The sequence below is a fragment of the Rhinolophus sinicus genome, chromosome X (assembly GCF_036562045.2).
Source record: "Rhinolophus sinicus isolate RSC01 chromosome X, ASM3656204v1, whole genome shotgun sequence".
Classification (NCBI taxonomy): domain Eukaryota; kingdom Metazoa; phylum Chordata; class Mammalia; order Chiroptera; family Rhinolophidae; genus Rhinolophus; species Rhinolophus sinicus.
This window is the reverse complement of record NC_133768.1, coordinates 85,288,070-85,308,965: the sequence shown is the minus strand read 5'-3', so window position 1 is coordinate 85,308,965 and position 20,896 is coordinate 85,288,070. Positions and strand designations below refer to the sequence as shown.

The window sequence follows — 20,896 nt, the reverse complement described above, 5'->3', positions numbered from 1 at the left end:
GAGAATATTAGAGGTTCCTGATATTCTTATCTGGGGAGTTACTTCACAAAGGTTTGTTTAAAAAGGATTAGCTCTCCCGTTTTTCCCAGTGGCTGAGAAATTGTTCCCTTTGGGGATTGGTTGCTAAATGCTCACCCTCATGGCAGCAAGTCTTTGTGCTGCTGGAACAAGGGTGCAACACAAAGAACTGGCTTTGTTCCATTTTTCTGAGAATTTAAGGAAACTCAGGGGAGTCCTGAATCGGTTCCATACAAATCAGAAAGCTTTTCCAGGAGACTGATGATTTTTTAAAAATCCAGCTCATTTTTAGCTTTTACTCTGGGGAATGTAGCAAGTAATTTAAAAAAATACTACACTTATCTGTTTTCTATTCAAAATAGGAGAAAAGTTGAGGAAGCCGGTCAGTGACTTTCAGGTCAAACTGTGCAAATCTGACTAAGCTATCAGCCTGTATGAAAAAGCAAAAACTGAACTGCCAAATCATGGAAAGAAAAAAGTCGGTGCCTTGAGCCCTACCTTGAGGTAGGACACACCAAGGGCCAGGAGTCTTTCTTTGAAAAAAATAAAATAAAATAAAATAGCATTTTGTAGTCTTTTTAGAGAGAACATAACCATTTTGCTGCTGAATGCAATTGAGTGGAATACCCAAAGTGTTAACTTAGTAGCTTGAGAATCTTATTGAAATGATAACACAGTGAACAGATGATGGCCATTGCTGACACTCAACACTCTGTGGCTCAGCTAGTCCTGGTATCATTTAAAGAATTAAATGTAAAGACAATATGGCCATATCTGGATTCTATTTTCATAGGATCCAATCCAGTACTTGTTTACCTTAATAAAAATGCCAATTGGAATTGAATCACATGGTTAGGAAGGGTGGTATGTGTGTGCCTCATGTGTATAACAACCTTGCAAATAAATAGTCACTCTTCTGGGATGAATGACAGCTACACAAGTGGTAAGAATTTTTATCACTTATGGAACAATGGATCAGTTCCTTAAGGAAGCTGTTGAGGCTATTTGCAAGGATGTTCCACAGTGCATTGGGAAACGGACCAATTTCTGGTAACCCTCCCTCTGCCATGAGATTTTTATATGTATGTGGTATTTGATGGGGGAAAGGTATGCTTTACATAACCCACGTAAGTTGTAGTAACAAGAACAGTTTCAAGTTCCAACGTATTTAAGTTTCACAGAATTCCCTGTTGTGGGATATAGAAAACCAGTAGCAAAATGGTTCACTGCACAGGGAAAATGAGTGGCATTTCATGAAAGGAATTAACTGATACCACAATATTAGTTCAAAAAAAGGAAAGGCAAAAATTGAAATTAAAAAGAACTTTCTCAGGGGAGCAAGGGGGGCAGGAAGGAGGCGGGGAAGAGTGTTTCATGCTTATCAATGTGATGTTCTTCTGACAATGTATACCCTTAAGGAGCATGCGAACAAATTAAAAAAGTATTACAGAAATTCAAATGACACCTTTGGAGAAGTGTGAGAGACTTAATGATATTCGAGATCCAAATAGATGCTGAAATCCATATAACAGCAGCTGGGGGGAGGGTAATCATTCTGCTTACAGAGACCAGTCTTTGTTATTTATTTCTTTGACTGTTTTCAGATGGGATCGACAATATATTAATAACCAAAGCTATTTACAACTACAAAGTCTCTGACAATGTAAGAGGTTAAGAAAAAAGACTGTCACAACTGGATCTTTGTTTTTTTTTTAGTTGTTATTGTTATACTTCTGCTTTGAACTTTGGAAGTGTGAAATACAGTAAAACCCCCTTATAACACAGCTCTTTATTTTATAGCTTTGGAAATGCAGTAGGCCAGATTGAGTTCCCTAATAACAATAGTTCTCTAGAGTCAGTGATTGATGTCAAGTGGCAGGCCTCTGAGGCTGGTGTTTGCCTTATTCCTTCAGTGCTGGTGTTATAAAGGGGTCCCACTGTGTCAGGGAGTGTGTGTTGGGAAGGAAAGCCATTTTAGGGTAGAAAATAAACAGTGGTTCAAAATGTGATTGCTAATCAGTACAAAAAGACCTTCAGCGACTGACCTTACTCCCGGAGTCCTTGGCTCCACATTCCCCCTTATCGTACCACCATTTGTTTTTCAGCTTGTCTAAGATGCCTTGTTCACTGAGTTTCAATACTGCAAGGTTTACAGGCGTTCTTCACGTGGGAAATAACATAAATAACATTATATTATGTTATTTTATGTTATTCAAGCTTCAAACTACTTTAAATCTATAGAAAGCGATAAAGCAGGGGACCCTGGCCACAGAATAATTTTAGACACTGCAGGCAACCTGAGCATTACCTTATAAAAAGCTAACACTACAGCAACACTATATTTACCAGGGCCTGCCCATATCGCTTTGAGTAATCGGCACACACTGTTAAACAATGAGGATAGAAAAAAGGCACTCCTCAGATAGGCTGTGTGTGATGAGGAGGGTCTCCCCTCAGTGACAATTATTGGCAGCAGCTTGCAGTAACTTTGTGACGGAGGTGTGTTAAGTTTGATCTAACCAGGTGTCTTGTTGTACTTCCAGACAGAAAGCAAGTTCTATGGAGAAGGGGACCAGGCTAGAAGGGGAACCGTTTTCATATGTGAAACTAGACAAAAGGATGAATCAGAATAGAACAGAAAATAGATTCTGCTTGAATAACATGACTTCTGATTAATTGTCCTTTATTACACAAATATCTTGCCAAGCTAAAAATCAGCACAGAAAGAACTGTACTCCATACGTCTTCACTCCACAAACTGAGTTTTTATGTACGTCCTGATCTTAGTATTAAAAGTGTAATGTGGACCTCTGCATTTTGGATAAGAGGAATACTTTCAACAGTGGGAGAACTAACCTATAGATTGTTTTTTGAGTTACTGACTGGCTGTCTTTCTGAGATGGTCATATGTCTGTAGTCAACTCAGATCACCAGAGGGTGAACCAGATTGTTTAAAAATAGATTATTAAGGTGGCATGACCTAAAATGCAAACTGACTCTGCCACTGTGGGTAGCACTGTAGAGGAACAGTTTAGGTAACCTGTTCTGGGAAGATAAGACTTCTTTAACTGAGAGGCTAATGCATCTCCAGGAGGCCAGGTCACCTCTCCCTAGTCCACCACTCTCTAAAGCATAAGGACTACAGTCAGAGCCACTGGCCAAGTGCAGGAAACCCTATTGGTCCTAGGATAAAGATTTTCTCTCAGAAATATTATCAGCTATAAAATGGGAATAATGAACTTTACCCTATTGTCTTTCTAGAGCTAATGGATTTTAAATAAAGTATCCCTTATAACTTTGGATAAAAAATGCATTATATATAGAGGGTAGCATACTTTTATTATGAGGAAATAAACTACTGTGTGTTCAGATTCATGTGAACAATATTGCCAATACTAGTACATACTATTTTGAACGCCACCAATTTAACAAGGAGGAAAGCAGACATATTTATATAACTATGAACATGCCATAAAATTTGTTAGCTTATTTTGGATAAGTTAGACCCTCCAACATATCTGCCATTGACAAGACTTCCTATAGTCACAGACATCTGGCTTCAATCAGACCAAGTCCCCAAAACCGATTTCTTCCCTACTCTGCTGTTGAGAGCAGAGGGACCATCTCATCTTTATATATTTTGAGAAATGTATCATCATTTAAAAATAATATGCAATTTTAGAATACTTGAGATTTGAAAAACTATAAACCTTTAGTATCAGGGAGGTGACGCTTTCTCAGTTAGTGCAAGGTTTGGCAGCCAGAATATTTGCATTTTGTATCTCACCAGGAAATTGAGGTCCTTTTATACTTTAAACAAGTCCTTTCAATCAATGCTCAGAGACTTAGGCTTCTCAAATGCCAACTAGTTGCTTAGAATGTAAAGCAACAGGGAATACTCAAAACTTTGAGCCTATTTAAGATATTATTGACAGTGAAAATTAAGTCTTAGACTTTTAAAGGACAGACAGGCCATCTATAGCCCTGAGATCAGTGTTGTAATTGCCTTCTCTCCTAAATCCCACGCTTCGGCTCCCTTCTCTCTCTCTCTCCTTTCCTCCTATTATTTTTTGTTTTATCACCACTGACTCTCCCCCAGCGCTATGCCTTATGCTAGGCACTGGCACCTAGGCTCAAAAGTCTGGCAGTTAGCTCTGATTACAGGGAAGATGCTTTCCAATAGCATATGGGTGACTGATTCCATCAGGACCACAAGAAAAAGTACAAAGTATTCCCTTCCTCCTTTCTGTGCTTCTTATTTTTTTTTTCATTGCAAAGGGCCCAGCATCCTCATGCTGCTCTCTGACTAAGCCCTTACCAGCTCCTGTTCTCCCTCAAGATACTGTGTTCTTCAAATTACTTCATTCAACTTTTTCAGTACAGCTACTCTTATTAAATCTCAGGAACAGAGCAGTCTGATTAAAGGCACTTACACTAAGGTCCAAATAGAGATCTCTGCCTAGAAATCCTGGGTTTTAAAAATGTTTGTCGACCCTTAAATGAGCTAGGTTGATAAAAGTGTGACATGGTAGTTTAGAGCAGTGGTTCTCAAAGTGTGGTCCAAGAACCCCTGGAGGATCCCTGCAACCATTTCATCAGAGGGTCTGTGAGGTCAAAACTATTTTTATAATAATACCAAGATATTCTTGCCCTTCTCATTCTTATTTCCTAATGATGTACAGTGGCGATTCCTGGAGGCTATATGACATGTACTATCACAGCAGATCAAATAAAGCAACAGAAATGAGAATCCTGTTCTCTTATATTAAGCCAGAAAGTAAAGAGATTTGTAAGAATGTAAGGCAATGCCACTTCTTTCTAATTTATTTTTGTTTTGGAAAAATATATTTATTTTTCATAAAAGTGTGGTATTTATGTTAACATATTAGATTTATTATTTTCAAATGAATTGACGAATACATTTGTGCATTTTAATTTCTGATATGCTAAATATTAATACACATAACACACATACCCAAATTTTGGGGGTTACCTATAAGTTTTAAATGTATAAAGGGATCCTGGGGCAAAAATGTTTGAGAAGTACTGGTTTTGGAGGAAGGAAGGTGTTTCCTGTGATGGGCCTATTCTGGGCTGCCACCATCCACTCTTACCAAAACCCAGGCTCAGTATGTTGGCAATTTAGCATCTTTATCCTGACAAATCGGCTATCCCTTCCTTAGGCCATCCAGTGGCTTCCACAGAATGGCTGGTAACTGTTCTCTAAGCCCATGGCCTCCACAGTTACAGTGGAGGTTACCTTAGAGCAATGGTTTTCAAATGGGGGTGGTTTTGTTTTCCAGGTATTATTTGACAATGTCTAGGGTAATTTTTCATGGTCACAGCTGGGTGGGGGAATGCTACAGGCATCTAGAGCATATAGGCCAGGGATACAGCTAAACACCCTACTATGCAAAGAACAGCCCCCACAACAGAGCTCCAAATGTCAATTGTACCGAGGTTGAGAAACACTGCCTTAGAGCATCCAGACCTCATCTGATATCCCAGGACTTTAGAGAAATCTGACAAATGATATACTCTTAGAGGTTTATTATTTGATTGGAGAAAAAAAAAATCCCAGGGCTTATCAAATCTGGCAGGGATCCAATGTGCATTCGTGAACTTCCGAATAATAATGAAAGAGAAGTACATTTCAAGCAGCAGCACAGCCAAGGAGCATACATCACAGATAATACCACTTAACAAGGTTAGGATAGCTGCCAAGAAAAGAAAGTACTTTAAAGGCCAAATCTCCTAGAACGCTATGTTACTATGGGGTGGAATACATTCCCAAGATGGCAGAGAAAAACTGCTGTAATTTTTCTTTTACTGTATGTTACTGGATGTATTGCCTAGCCCAATCGAAATCAACCAAATCTATTGACACCCCCCTGACACACTTACAATTTGGTAAAGGAAGTGGAACTGGGTGGGCATTTGGTCATTTAAAATGTCACTTTCTCTATGAAACCAATTTTTTCTTCCTGCTCCAATATTTTTCCTCCTCTTCTTCTTCTTCTACCTTGCCTAATTATTTCTGCCCATGTCTTGTAACTCCCACTACACTGTGTGCTTTCCAAGGGCAGTGACCATGGCTTGTGTATTTATATCCCCACTTAGAATAATAGTTCTCTCAATAAATATTTGTTGAATAGATAACTCTCTTTTAGAATTTTGTATTTCAGCTTAGTACTCAATAATTATTATAATAACTATTATTATTGGTCAAGTTTAATGGTCACTCTAAGAAGGTAGATTTATGGTCTCTACTTTACAAGTAAAGGAATTGAGGTACAAATATGTTAAGCAATATACTCAAGCCTGCACAGCAAATTGTGGGGCAGGTCAGAAGGAAAATTGACATACATCCAACTCTGTACTGTGCATTCTCCAATGGAAAACACGTAAAGGCAGTTCTCCTTATTTTTTTTCTTTGGGCTTGGATGTTCATAATTAATTTTTTTTCTTTAGGGACGACCATACTCCAAATAACTATCAACCTAGCAAGGGCATATTTTGCAGCTGCGGCCTGTCACTGTGGCGTAGCAATATGTCTCCAGGGTAATGTTTCAGAGCAATTACTGGTACCTAAGAGAATTATAAGTCAGAAATATTTATTGTACTCACCTCAACAGAGAACAGAAAGAATTAAACAAAGTAGGTCAGATTCTTATCGTGAAAATTAGTTGGACATTCTGTCCCCTGAAGTGCTTGATACGAACTTTTTTTGCGGAGTAGAGCCCTTCTAAGACAAGGGCATGGGGTGGCAAGCTTAGGGAGAGAACAGGAGAGCTTTGTGATGTAATTTCAGGGGATCTGGGAATATCCCCCTGTCCAAAAATATTTTCCTTAGTGATACCTGAAATTCCACCATGAGAATTGCACACCTTTAAGTTTGAGCAACATTCCTTGTTAAACTACACAGCTTCTTGAAAGATGGGAAATGAAACAAGGAGTAACTGTTTACAAATGCCAACTCTTTGTTCCATTTTGTTTTAAAAATGTTCAGGGTGGGGTGGGGGGAGGGTGTAAAGTTCCCCTAAGAAGAAAACGGTTTACTGCACCTACAAAAATGTATATGCACTGTTGATCAGATGGAGAGGGTAAGAGCAAATGAGAATTAGAGAGTCACTTAAAAGTATGGAAAGGTAGTGCTGACCTGTGGCAAGATGATGATTATTGAGTGTGGGGAACAGTCATGGAATGGTGTCTATTTTTTTTAATTAAAGTTTATTGGGGTGACAATTGTTAGTAAAGTTACATAGATTTCAGGTGTACGATTCTACATTTTTTAAAAATAGAGGTTGTAATGAAATTCATAATGCCTTGCAAATGAGTTCTATTTTTAAAGAAAACAACTGGCTGATACATAGTTCTTATCTCTGTCATCCACACCTAGCAATAACTCAGCTGCAAAGGTCTGTGTTCACTAATCCAAGGCATGTAGCCACAGGTGGCAATGCTCCAGGCTCCCAGCTCGTCCCTGTGATATACCAACCAGCCATTTAAAAGTTCAATGTTATCTTAGTGATAGCCAACGTTAAATATGGAGACAGTTTTATGATGAGAAGACCATTTTTTCCCCTGTGAAAGTAGAAACTGTTTATTTTTTTGAAGTAACTAAAATTTTTGACATAGTTCAAAAGAACTGTCTAATTTATTTTACAATTTTCATTTCAGGAACTACCTGAAATAGGTAGTTGGAGCCACGTTAGATTCTTTTTTATGAACACAGAAATGTGAAGAGAGTGGTGTGAGGGTGCTGAGTTTCCCCATAGTGAAAAAGAGAAAAAAATGGCCTTGCAAATTAATGACCAAGTTGATTTCTCTAAATAATGTTCCTAGAAGGGTTGAGATAAGAATCTGTACTATAGATATGGTTCTAGGACTGAAAAATATAGGAAGCCAGAATGTAGTATTATTCATTCACCCGAGAGACTGTGGGGCATATTCTGCTCTAAATGACTTTACTTGTCCTTTCTGAGCAGGTAGACCTAAAAAGCAAATGTTTGTTTAATTAATGATGCCAGGAGATCTTCAGTAGTGTCCTTAGGAAGGATAGATACATGTGTAAATATGCAGGTTATGGAGAAAGACAAGGATCACAGAGAAACAAAAGAAATATATGAGCAAGGACGCATTTGCATATTTAGTTAGAAACCTGCTCTAACAACACAATTATCTGGATGATGGAAATGGAGACTTATCACAGACTAAGCTGGAAGCCCTCCCCTCACTTTATGCCTCATCTAAACCTTATTCCAAGTTACTAACAGTTGTTTCTTGGTATCTAGTGATTTTTTTTTTTGAGTAATGTTTTAGAATTATCTTCACCCCACTGGAGGAAGGACAGCCATTCTCTGTTTTACTGGCTTTTTTACTGAAGATATTTTAGATTTCAATGGTGACAAGTCACCTTTTCCAATAGCTCACGTGCTTTCCTAGCCTTTTCTGGAGAACTCCTAGCATCACTTGGGAAATCACAGACATGTACAGTAAGTCTTCACTTAACATCGTTGATAGGTTCTGCAACTTTAATCAAAATGACATATAACAAAACCAATTTTACCAAAGGCTAATTGATATAAACAAGAGTTAGGTTCCTACCACATCTCACTGTCATAATGAAATGATGTTGAATGAAACAACATTATTCGAGGACCTGTTGTAAAGATAGGCAGATGAATACATCTCTGCCCAGGTAGGTCTTGATTTATTAAGTTGAAGCTAATTGATGAACAAGCAAGAGAAGATTCTTTGCTGGGTGAAAAAATTTACTCTAAGGTCCTTTATATTCTTTTCAGTATGTTAGCTTGGGATATGTGTAATGAAAGGATTTACCTCTCCATATAGAATCTGTTAGAGGCTGTGGCAGTTCAAAATAAGGCCTAGACTACACTAGTGTCTGCAGCCCTCTTTAAAAATTTTTACCCATTTATTTTCACAGGGGTTTGTGGATGCAAGATTCTAGAAGAATGAGTGTTTAAGCTATTTCAATCCTTCTACCCTTGGGGAAAAACTGAGCTTTCTCCACAACCAGGGAGCATGTACATACTGGACTCTGGCCACCAGGGCAACCCTCATTTCACAGGGACAACTACAATGGTTTGCAGAGTTAGGCAGTGCTTAGCTGTTGGAAGCTCCCTCTGAGAAAGTATTTATATCTATGTAGTTCACAAATGTAGCTCAAACCTATTTAACTCCTTGCTAATGAGATCATAATTTAATAGAGTGAAAAGAGCAAATTCAATAATGCATGCATATAACATTAGGAATTGAAAGCTGTGAATCATTTTACTGAGGGCCTAAGAATCCAGTGATTGAAACCTGTTGATGAGTGTTTATGCTAGGGAAGCAGTCTCAGAAGTCACTTGTAGATATGGGGGTAAAACCAGAGCATTTCCAAAAAATTCAAAGTGATAGACTTCTTGATTCTACAAGTAGTGAATTTTACTGATGGATTTCTGCCAAACTGGGACTTTGTCCAACCTTTCTCTCTAGAACAGGAATCTAAAACCATTAGTGGTTGTGGACTTTCTCATATAACCCAATTTGTCTGGGGAGACTTCTAACTTGATTTATCCTTGACAGAGAGAAGGACCTTAGGGAAAACGTCCTATTAGAGAAACTTAAAATGTTGCTGCGGATATTTTCCAAAGTACATAATTGATATGATTCACTTGAAAACTTGCTTTTAAGATCCATTAAAAACTCAAACTGTAAAATTTGTTTTTTTTTTTTTTTTACGTATAAGTGTGTATATTTTATTTTATAATTAAATTAAAAAAAAAAAACCTTTTATTTATTTAAGTGTGTTTTTCCAGGACCCATCATCTTCAAATCAAGTAGTTGTTTCAATCTAGTTGTTTGAGGGTGCAGCTCACACTGGCCCATGCAGGGATCAAACCGGCAACCTTGTTGCTAAGAGCACCGCTGCTCTAACCAACTGAGCTAACCAGCTACACATAGTGTGTTTTCTTTAGATCATCCAAATGGCACCAAGAAAGAGAGGCATAGACTGATAATAGAGAAACTGATCTGCACCAGAGACTGTATTTCTGAAGACTTCTAGCTCATTTCCCTGACTCTTGGCAAAATACCCATTCAGAGTTTAATCTGATGCATGCCAGCATCCTCTTTTTCCCCCAACAGCTCTCCCTTGACCATGACCCATAGAAAAATAATCAGTTTAGCTTATACCCCAACAGATTGCAACAAATTGAGTCTATATATCAGATACGAAAGCTGACTACTGGTTGCCATGCCAGGGCAGATAATGCTTCTAGGAAGCATTCTAGCATTCACTTATTTGCATTTCCAGCAGTGATGCTAGACACGAAACACTAGCAGAGTCAGTCTCTCCCTCTCATTTTATCTCTCTCTATTGTTTTCTAATGTAAAGCATGTTATTGCCTTAGGTCTATATTTTGAGATATATCTGTTTCAAGTCCAGATGAAATTAATCTTCAAGGTGAATCTAGTACTTGGACCACACTTTTACCACCTCTGACCAATAGGGATTTGCCTCATGTGCCAAGGGCCAAATGCTATACCGCTCTCTAGAAAATCAAAAGAGAAAGGATTTCAACTGTTCGCCATAAAAGGAATCTTCCCCCACCCTGCTCCACCAACCTCAGCTCCCACCCTCATTGAAAGTATTTCAGTCATTTCAAATGTTTCATGTTACTTTTCCATGGGCTATCCTATGTTTCAGAGATTGTGGTTCAATAAACGTCTCTCCAAATGAAAGGAAACCAAATGGTCTTAGAGGCACAGAAAGGGCACAGATGTTAACATTTCATTCTGCCACTGCACCAGTGTCTTTCCTTTTGGCAATTGTATAACAGCATTCTTACCTTCAGGCTTTTCACTCCTGCGGCTCTTTCTGTAGCTCTGGTGTTGGGCATTTGGTCATTATGTGTTAATAAGAAGCACATTCAAGTTATCAGGATAACACCAAAAACAAATAATCATATTTTAATCATAGAAACCATTTAAGGCCACCCAGTCAATTAGAAAAAATCACCAGAATGGGTTAATTAAATATATATATATATATATATATATATATATATATATATATATATATATATATATATATATATACATTTTCTTTCTGGATTACATTCCACCCCAACCCCTGGTGGTAGAATTTATTCTTTAACACCATCTGGTAAAATCAATGATTTTGGCAGTCGTTGGACTGGTTGGTTCAGTTCTTAAGGAAAAGAAGTCCCTTGCTTGAAGCAGCCACTTGAGAGATAGTGAGGGTTTGCTCTTGGGAGAAAGACCTGAATAAGTTCAAGGAGCAAATTTAGTCACTTCCAGAAAAGAAAACTGTCAGGTTCTTCATACTTCCAGGAGGCAGCACCAGCACAGAGACATGCAAACCAACGAAGAGCATAATATACTCACCCTACTCTTCGAGCTCAAACCAGTCTTGGTGATTCATAGGAACTTCTTCTAAGACCCAGGAAATGCCGTCGATCTGTAATGATTCTTGCCTACACACATAACAGTGTCAATAAGGAGTCATTGGGATCCATCGTAACCCTGGGTATCCAAAATGTCTACCTTTAGGGGTGGTTCCTGCCCTTAAAAGGTATATCTTGTTGCAGGTAAAAGGCAGATGCAGATTCACATCTGTTATTCAAGGCCCAAGAATGTCAAAGAATTCTGGGTGTGGAAGAGAAGAGCTTAAGAGACAGTGGAATAGGAGAGGAGAATTGTAGACATACATGGAAGAAGAAGAAATACACATAAAACTAAGGATCTCATTTATACATATGGGAAATACAGTATCGCCTCATTTATCTATGTACCACTGACTAGGAAGCCAAGGACAATTGGAAATGGATTGTCTTAAAGTATAACTTTTCACTGTTTTGAATAGAAGACTTGCTAAGCAAATGCATGGGATTAAAAAAAATATAAGATTGCTAGTGACAGGGAGGAGAAACGTGTTTGAATTTCTTAAGAGAACAAATTGTTTTTAGGTACTTTAAAAGCACCCGTGTAAAAGAACACAACTAATTTTAATTGCAAGCTGTTTTGAATTTATTAAAATAAGTTCCCTAAGTTCTTTCCTAGCACTACATTAACTAGTTTAATCTAGTCCCTATACAGATTTGAAGATAATTAAACTGCATTTCTCTATCAATATTATATAAATTATAATTATCATCCAACCATTTATTCAATTAATGGAAGTTTAACTGCATATTTCATCCTCATTCCTTACTTCCCTATACGCCTTACAAGTTAAGATACGTATTATATAACTCTCGTTGCAGTCAAGGGGTTCAGAATGGTCTTATTTAAACATATTGTTCCAATGTTCCCAAAAGCATACAAAGTGTGCTGATTTTCAGCTTAGAAAACATGGACACTGGAAGTCTATTTAAATTCCTGGGTAGAACTAAAGCCAGAGCAATTCTAGGGTGAGGTGGGGTTCATAATGCCTTGTCCCCCCTAGTCACAAATAGCTTTTTTCACTGACCATACCTTTTCTTGCAAGGTAGGGCTACACAGGGAAAGCTAAATTGGTGCCCTTTACCCAAGATTAAGGGAATGAAGCAGAGTGGGGGTGGGAATAAGAAGAATTTGAAAGTTTGAGGTGACAGGCAGCTATGGAGAGAGACTGATGTGTTATGTGGCAGTTCAGAAGCTAAATCCCCATTCTGCTGTGATTTATAGCAACAACACGCTTTCACTGGTTGTGTCACAAACCTCTGGTGATCTGGGTTTATCACTGAAACAACCTGCTGGCTCTTAATTACTACATTTGCACACACGTTGTAATAAAGTACTAACACAAAAGGGTGATTTGCAAATTAAAAATTCCCAAACCACAGCTCTAATTTCTATGATCCTTGCCCATGCATTTACAGTCCATTAAGGAAAGATCAAGTCTTATTTGTTTAGGCCCTGTTAGCCCAGGTTTAGCAAATTGGTAAAACCAAGCATTATTTTAATTTTAGCATGTAGGTCTGGTTCAGGGGTTACTTCAGTAACTGACCTTGTCTTAATTCCTTGTATTCCTTATAAAATAAAATAAAATAATAAAATAAAATAAATTTATTTCATTAGTTTAAGCATGTGCACATTTAAAACAGCCTGAAAAGTTGCCGGCTCCTTCCATAGAATAGTAATTTTTTGAGAAAAGGCTTAGAATGTGTAATGTCTCCTGGGTGGGTGGAGTCAACAATTTAACATAATTGCCCATTTATCTTTACTTGAAGGTTGCAGGTGACAGACAGAGAGATAAGTAGTACAGGTTTTTCTCCCTCTCCTGGTTTCAGAGATAATAGATGTGGATGTGTTTCTGCAAAAGTAAAAGCACTCATAAATGTCAGGCATTGTGATTACTGTCATTTCTAGTAATCAGTCCTGAGGACTGGAGTGGTTTAAATATGCTATTTGCCTTGTAACCAAGGTTGAGAATGAACCTGATTTTTATGGCAATATGTCACATTCAATCAGATTCACATTGCTCATTGGATGGGTAGATGTGATAAATTGCTGTCTGCAATATTATCACAAGAGATGACCCTGAAAATCTGCAGAGATTTGTGACAGCATTAGTTGTGTGGCCTTCTCAAAGTTACCACCATCTCTGGATCTCACTTTCTCTATGAGATGATAGTACATTCAACAGTCAATTGTCATGTTAACTGGGAATGGGATACAATAAAGAAGTATAATTCTCAAACCATTTTGCTAATGCAGTTAAACCTCACTGATTTGGACTAATGGGGAGGGATTGTCTGAATGAGTAAGTCTTGAATTGCAAAACCCATTTGAAGAACGACAGTTTTATTACCTTATGTCTATTTTGTAATTCAAACTCACTATAAAATGTTGCATTAGTGGAGGTTTCATGAGCACTACTTTAGCAGATAGATTTGTAATGAATATGATTATATCTAATACATACTCCCAACATTTGAAAAGTTTGTTGTCTTAAGGAAAAATTCAACTAGCAATCTAGTCCAAATTCTTCATTTGCTTAACAAACCTCTCTTCGCCAGGTCCCCGATAATATAAAGTTAGATTGTAGACTGGTCCCCGTCCCATTTATCACAGATTATAAATTACAGGGCTCCAAATTAATGAGGTTTCACTGCCTTTTCTACTTTTTTTCTTCATTGATTTATTTTTGGCATTACCACTATATAGTGGTAAAACATAGTTAAGTTCATCTCTTGCTCCTTCTTTCGCTCACTCTCGGAAAATAGCAGATAGCAAGAAGGAAGAAGATAAAGGCAAACTCCTTGGTAATCCAGAAATTAAATAAGCAATCATGGGATATGCAGCACTGATCACATTATTATTCACAGTTGAAAAAGGGGTTGACTTTCTTCAAAAGTTTGGCTGGAGGAATGACTGAAAAAAACTGATTTGAAAGATACCTGGCAGGTAAAACTATGGTCAAAGAAGTTGAAAACAGGATCTACTGAAATATTTTTCTATTTGCATATCAAAACAGATAACCTGGAAATCATGGGCCAGCAATAAAGTTACTTGATAAATTTCAGTACTATCAGCTGAGAAAAAATGTTTGATTGCTGGTTGTAATTAGTAAATAGATGGTCTAAAGTTTTAGGGGTCTTCATGACACCAAAACATCTGGGTGAAAAGAAAAAATGTAGCCAAATGTGTGCAGATAATTTTTTGTTTATGTAACATCAAATATTTGGTTATCTGAAAACTTCTGGCAACTTGGCATCATGTGGATGTTTTAGAGTCATCTTGATACAGCCCATGGCTCCTTTTTAGCCATGCTGAGTATCAATGATGAGCAATGTATCCAATCCAGCTCAATTTTCATTCTGCAACTCACATCAGTGGCATAGTTTCTCCATGGCCTGTTATTAACACGAGAAAAAGACCAGGAAGAAGGTGCTAAATACTGTAGGCCTCAGGTTAGCCATTGCAAAACTCAAATGTGCCAAAAGGTTGGCTAAATTGTCAATGCCATCAAACTAGTAAGAAAGGAAGTTACTGTTTTTTGACACATAGTAAAACCTTGACTAATTGGAATCCATATGGGATAAATGGAATTTTCAATAAGAATACTCATTTTGTTTCATTTTTGGCTAATAACATATTTTTTCTCAAAATACTTGTATCCACTCTCTCGCCTCAGGTAAATAGCCTCTAATGTTTGAGGGTCAATCCAGATGGAGAGAAGACACATGAGACAGAGCTGAATGTGACCTAACCACAGATCATCTCTTGGCAAGTGATTTAAAAAAATTTAATTACTTGCAGTCTTCTCTTTTAGTACTATTGCTGCTTTCTCGTCAATGTCGGTACTAAGGGGGGTGGGTAAGTTCAATTAGTTTGGGTACTGGTTAGGTGAGTTCTGGTTAATCAAGGCTTTACAACAAAAGACCTTGTCAGTACTTGGTAAGATATATGCTAAAGAAATTTGTCCCTAAATTTATTTCTTGGAAAGTGCTTTGTACCAGTGTTTCCAAACCCATGTTATACTGCAGACCAGCAAACTAACTTTTCTGTCAGTATTTTGAGGAATGGAGAGGGAAAGAGAGGAGCAGATGTGTAACCATTGTCTGTGAAGGAGAAAAGTTTTCGCTTTGCCTGCTTGTTGGTCTGTGATTGGGAAACACTGTTCTTCACCTTAAGATGCCATGGATTCTTGGTCATACAAGAACCGATCATGCTTCAATACAATTCTCATGCCTTTGGGTCATGGAGGATTCTGTTTTCAGGTCCTCTCCTGTACTTACCCAATGGGTTTTTACATCACTTGGTATCATGGCTTCTGTGCTTGCCCTTATTTCTTTTTCTTGGATGAAGGTTATTCATTCTTATTAGCCCCAAAGAGCATTAAGGAGCCAAAATAATGCCAAGTAAGATGGGTTTTCTCATAGTAGCTGCCTGGATAACAATTTGACCTACCTGAACTGAGAACATGGCTAAGGAAAAGCCAAATCAAGTATTCATACACACAGAGTATCACAGTTAGGTGACACACTTGTTTCAATATACAAAATCTTTGCAAAGTCTGTATATGGGGTGGCCTATTAAAGAAAGACCCCATTTAACTTGAAACCGAGCTTGTTCTTTGGATTTCAAGTTAAATGGGGCCAGCTTAACTAGGCCATCACATATACAGAACAACATCTCATCATTTAAACACATAATTGAAGAAGCCATCTCTAATCAACTAACCAACCTCTGTGTGCAATATCATGCCTTAGGGAAAAAAAAAAGGCTATAACCTTTTAATAGTTTGATTTGATTTCTCATACCACTCAGCTGAGGCAGGCGGGGACAGTCTTAAGGAAAGCCTTTGGCTCTTGAAAGCCTAGGGCAGTGAAACCTATACCATAGCCTTCATAAGGCAACCAGTCTAGTGTGTGAGGGGAGAAAAAGGGTGTGGATAGGGAGCCTCTGTCTGGGAGTTTAAGAAGGGACCCAAGTTAGATCAAAAATGCGGGCAGTGCCCTGAAGTCTTTCTAGTTCCCAAAGCTGCCAGGCAGGCGAATAACCTGGTCATTCCACTTTATGTCTTGTGCTCTCTCCTCAATAATAAGATAACAGTCTTGCCGATTACTCGTCACTAAGGGTACCCGGTTGTGGTGACATTGAGGCTGACCTTGGAGTCACCGCCCCCGCTGCCGCACTCTCCTTTGTCGTACCACCATTTGTTTTTCAATTTGTCCAAGAGGCCTTGCTCATTCAGTTTTAATACTGCCAGGTTAACAGCATTTCTTGAAACGATAAAACATAACTTGTAAGAAAATGCACAAATGCTTAGGAAATCGTTAACGTATAAAAAGGAGCACAAGAGGACAAATTGGCTAAATTTCACAGAACGTGGAGCTATAAAAATGTCTGTACAGCAAATACAGGGTTAAATATTGGAAGGTGGCATGGAGGATAACATTTGCTCAAAACTGAAGTGTGCGGGATGGGGAAATTGTCTTTGAGAAAAAAAAGTAACAAGAACACCACATCCATGCAATTAACATTTGTCACATATGGCACCATAATTTGGCTTTTACCATCTAAATTGAAAAAGCCATTGAACTATAAAATTAAAACAGCAACAAACAGTCAGAGAGGACAACATAGAGAGAGAACATTGAAAAAGTGGATGTATTAAATAGATGAAACCATAATTTACCGTCTTATTTAACTCCATGGAATATTGTAGGTTTTAAACTTTTAAACGTTACCTCAAAATCCACAAGAAAGAATATGACAACAAAATGCATCAGGGTAGGTGGAATACTATAACAACACGGATATTGTTATATTATTCCACCCACCTTAATGCTGAGCCTTTAGGGGTTGCCACACCATAGCCTTTGGAATCCAGATTTCCACCAACTTTCATCGTATCACACGGTTTTCTCTGCTCAATGTACTCATTCATGGTTGACTCCAGCAGGAAGGCGAACTTTCCCTTGGACTTCCGCACTCGGGCCACGCCATCTGCTGTTGTTTTGGTAAACACAGATGGCTCTGCTGATTTCATGTAAGACCACATTTTCTCATAGACAGCAATTTTGGACCTCTGCAACAAAGATAAAAACCATATTTATAACTGCAAGAGGCCCCAGGGCAGTGGTTTTCAAACATTTTTTATTGTCATTAATAGTAAGAAAAACATGTTACATTGCAACCCAGTAGATACATTCATACATAGGGGTATGAAAACATGGTTTCAGAATAGATTTATCAAAACCATACTCATCCTTGCTATGTATGTATGATATTCTCTGATATTTTCTATTCTATTCTAATTCATTTAAAAATGCTGATCAGGATCCACTAAATTGATTTCATGGCTCCACTAATTGGTTGCAATCTAGTTTCAAAAACACTTTCTTAGTTCAATCTTCATCTCAATGCAGAAATCTCCCTTACAATGTCCTGCTAAATGATTGTCCTTTACCTACCTGAAAAAAAAGCCATTGGAAGGGAGTGCACTTCCTTTTAGCCAGCCCACTCCAGCGCAGAGGGTATTAATTATTGCAAGAAAACATTTCCTTATTCAGAGCTGAAATTTGGTTCTCTGTAACTCTCACTCTTTAGTACTACCTGCTAGAGCTATGCAGACACAATTCTGTTCCTTCTGTGACATGATCGCCCTTCAAATATTGCAAGGTTGTTATTATGTACCCTCCTCATCTCTTCATCAGGCTAACTTCACCTACACCTAATACTATTTACAGAACCCTCACAATTTTGGTCTTTTTCCCATAGGTACCTTCTTAAATTGGAGTGTCTAGAAATAAACATAGCACCCCAGATACATGATAAGGACAGAATAAACATGAAAACTGCTTTTTGTCAGTAGAGCATTATTTTCTATCAGTACTGCCTGAGTTTGCATTAAGATATTTAGCCTTTCATCTATCCTTTCAACAAGTGTAAAACACTCTACTGGAGGTGTGAAGAATATCGTAGAATGACTAGAGTCCTTCCCTCAACTCAGTTTGAGGCCAAATCAAAACTGTTATTTCTACCAAGCCAAGTTTCCTTCATTTTTACCCTTTTGATTTTGAATTTAATTAAATTCCATTAAATTTCATCTCAATTCAGATGGTCCTTAGAACATGTACTAAATGCTTGTAGCTCTATGTTAGGTATTCTGGAGAATATGAAGGAAGCATGGTCTCAATGACTCCATTACTTCCAATTGAGTTGGGAGCTTGGTCCTGAGGAGTGAAAACTCTAGAGAAAAATTCTAAAGTAATAGTTGATCAGAACTGAGATAATATGGTAGAAACTACAAACATATGCCATGTTTTCCTGGCCCCTGTCTTAGCCTTTTTGATTATTTAGTTACTATTCTCTGGACTTTCGCCAGCTACATTGCATCTTTTTTGAGGCCTGCTTGGACCTACTCAAATAATTACAGAGGGCTGGAACTTCCAGAGCTATCACCATGGAAACTATACATTGTATTCATCACAATCAGACCTTTAATGAGTCACTGAAATTGTTCACTGAGATGGGAAAATAAAAAACAAGAAAAAAGCCAATATGGTTGAAGCCAAATGAGCAAAAGAGAGTGTGGCAGGAAATGAGCTTAGGAGAATAATCAGAGGCCAGATCTTGTTGGGCCCTGTAAATAGTGGTAAAAAGTTTGGAATTATTCTACATGTGATAGGAAACTACTGGAAAATTTTGAGCCATGTGTGATAAGATCTGAATTAAAATTTTAAAACGTTTTTCTTGCTGCTGTATGGAGAACAGACTAAGGTGGGCCAGAGTGGAAGCAAGAAGATTGGTTAGGCTAGTCTTATAATAGTCTAGGGGAGGAGGTAGTCCTATGCTGGGAGAAATGGAGGTGGAGAGAAGGGGTTGGATTCAAGATATGTTTTAGGGAGAAAGTAAACAAGTCTTGCTGATGGACATCTTCATCTTATGGTCCTGTAGATACTTTCAGATTAAACATTTCTAAACCAAATTTATTATCTCCCTTGTAAAGCTTGGATCTCCTAAATTCTATCAGTAAAGTACCTTACATCCAGGCTGGAAAGTTTGGTTTTTATTCCTTCTTCAGCCTCTCATTATTCCATGTTTATTTTAACAGAAATGCCTATAGGATCTATCCTTTCCTCGTTTCTATTCTCATTACCATTGCCTTGGGGCAGGCTCACATCAGGTTTTGGTCTACACTACATTACCACCTAACTAATCTATGAGTTTCAGCTCTCCAATTTATCCTCCAGTGATCTTTCTAAAGTGTAAATATTTTCAAGTTACTTCATTGTTTAAAATTCTCTGATAGTTTCCAAATGCCTACAGGACAAAGTCCAACTTCTTGTATATAATATTCAAGAGTCTTTACGATCTTGACTACACTCTCCTTTGATCTGGTCATACTGAGCTACTCACTGTTCTCTGAAATATGCTACATACTTTCACATCTTATGCCTTTGGTTATGTTTTTACTTCTTCCTGAATTATTCCTATTCGTCCTACAAGATCCAGAGCAAATATCACATCTTTTGTGAAATCTTTCCTCACTCTTTTCTGTCCCACAGATGTACTTTCTTGGCTTTTCTCTCAAAGCACTTTGCTCATAGCTTTGCTATAGAGCTTACTATAGTGCATTAAGGTCAGTGGGCTATATGTCTGTCTTCCCCCATGTTACTGGGTGTTCTTGAGGACAAAGTCCATGCCTGATTTATTTTTGTGGCCCTCTTGGTAGCCAGCACGATGCCTGATACATGGAATTCAAGATATATTTACTTAAAAACTGAAGCTTAGGCCTGATCAGGTTGACAACTAGATTGCTGGCCAAAGATATCAGGAGGTTGGTGAAAAATGGCTACCAGCACTAGTTTTATAGCCTTGTAGAATTCTTGAGCTGAAGTTACTCTAAGGATCATTGGGTCTGATTCTTAGCTAAACCAATCGGTATATGCTTTACAATCCATTTTTTTGCCACTTAACCTGCTTCTGATGTCCACACCAATAATGTCCCCTAATAATCAAGGCTTTCTAAGATTGAAATCTCACTCATTGACATTTATGCTCATTTTATATTACATTATCCTCATTCGACACAGAAAACAATTTCTAAGCATCATAATGAAATACATTCTCAATGAATTTATTTTATTTCAGTAAGAATTTCCTAGTCAGCTGCTCAAAGAATTTACAAAATAGTAAATAATTCAGATTTTTGGTCAAGATGGTGGAGTAGGTAAATGCTGTGCTTGCCTCCTTTCATGACAACATCCAAACTACAACTAAACTACAGAACCATCATTGAAAATTGCCTGAAATCTAGCTGAACAGAAGTCCTACAACTGAGAATATGTAGAAGAAGCCATCTTGAGACTGGTAGGAGGGTCAGAGATGTGGAATGGGCTGGTCTCAAACCAAA

At 37.9% G+C, this 20,896-nt stretch overlaps 1 protein-coding gene across 5 annotated transcripts in view; it reads right to left on the bottom strand.

Annotated features, from left to right (window-relative positions):
- The window catches only part of GRIA3 (glutamate ionotropic receptor AMPA type subunit 3), a 569,577-nt gene that overhangs the window by 8,058 nt on the left and 540,623 nt on the right, over nt 1-20,896 (bottom strand). For 2 of the 5 annotated variants that reach the window (XM_074324305.1, XM_074324303.1), the window contains 2 exons: nt 17,319-17,566; nt 16,643-16,757 (listed from right to left, as the gene is read on the bottom strand). In XM_074324305.1, coding sequence (XP_074180406.1) covers nt 16,643-16,757; nt 17,319-17,566 — 363 coding nt within the window. Of the gene's footprint in view, nt 1-2,063; nt 2,179-16,642; nt 16,758-17,318; nt 17,567-20,896 lie in introns of all 5 variants that reach the window. The other 3 variants (XM_074324304.1, XM_074324302.1, XR_012493554.1) reach the window with 2 other exon arrangements.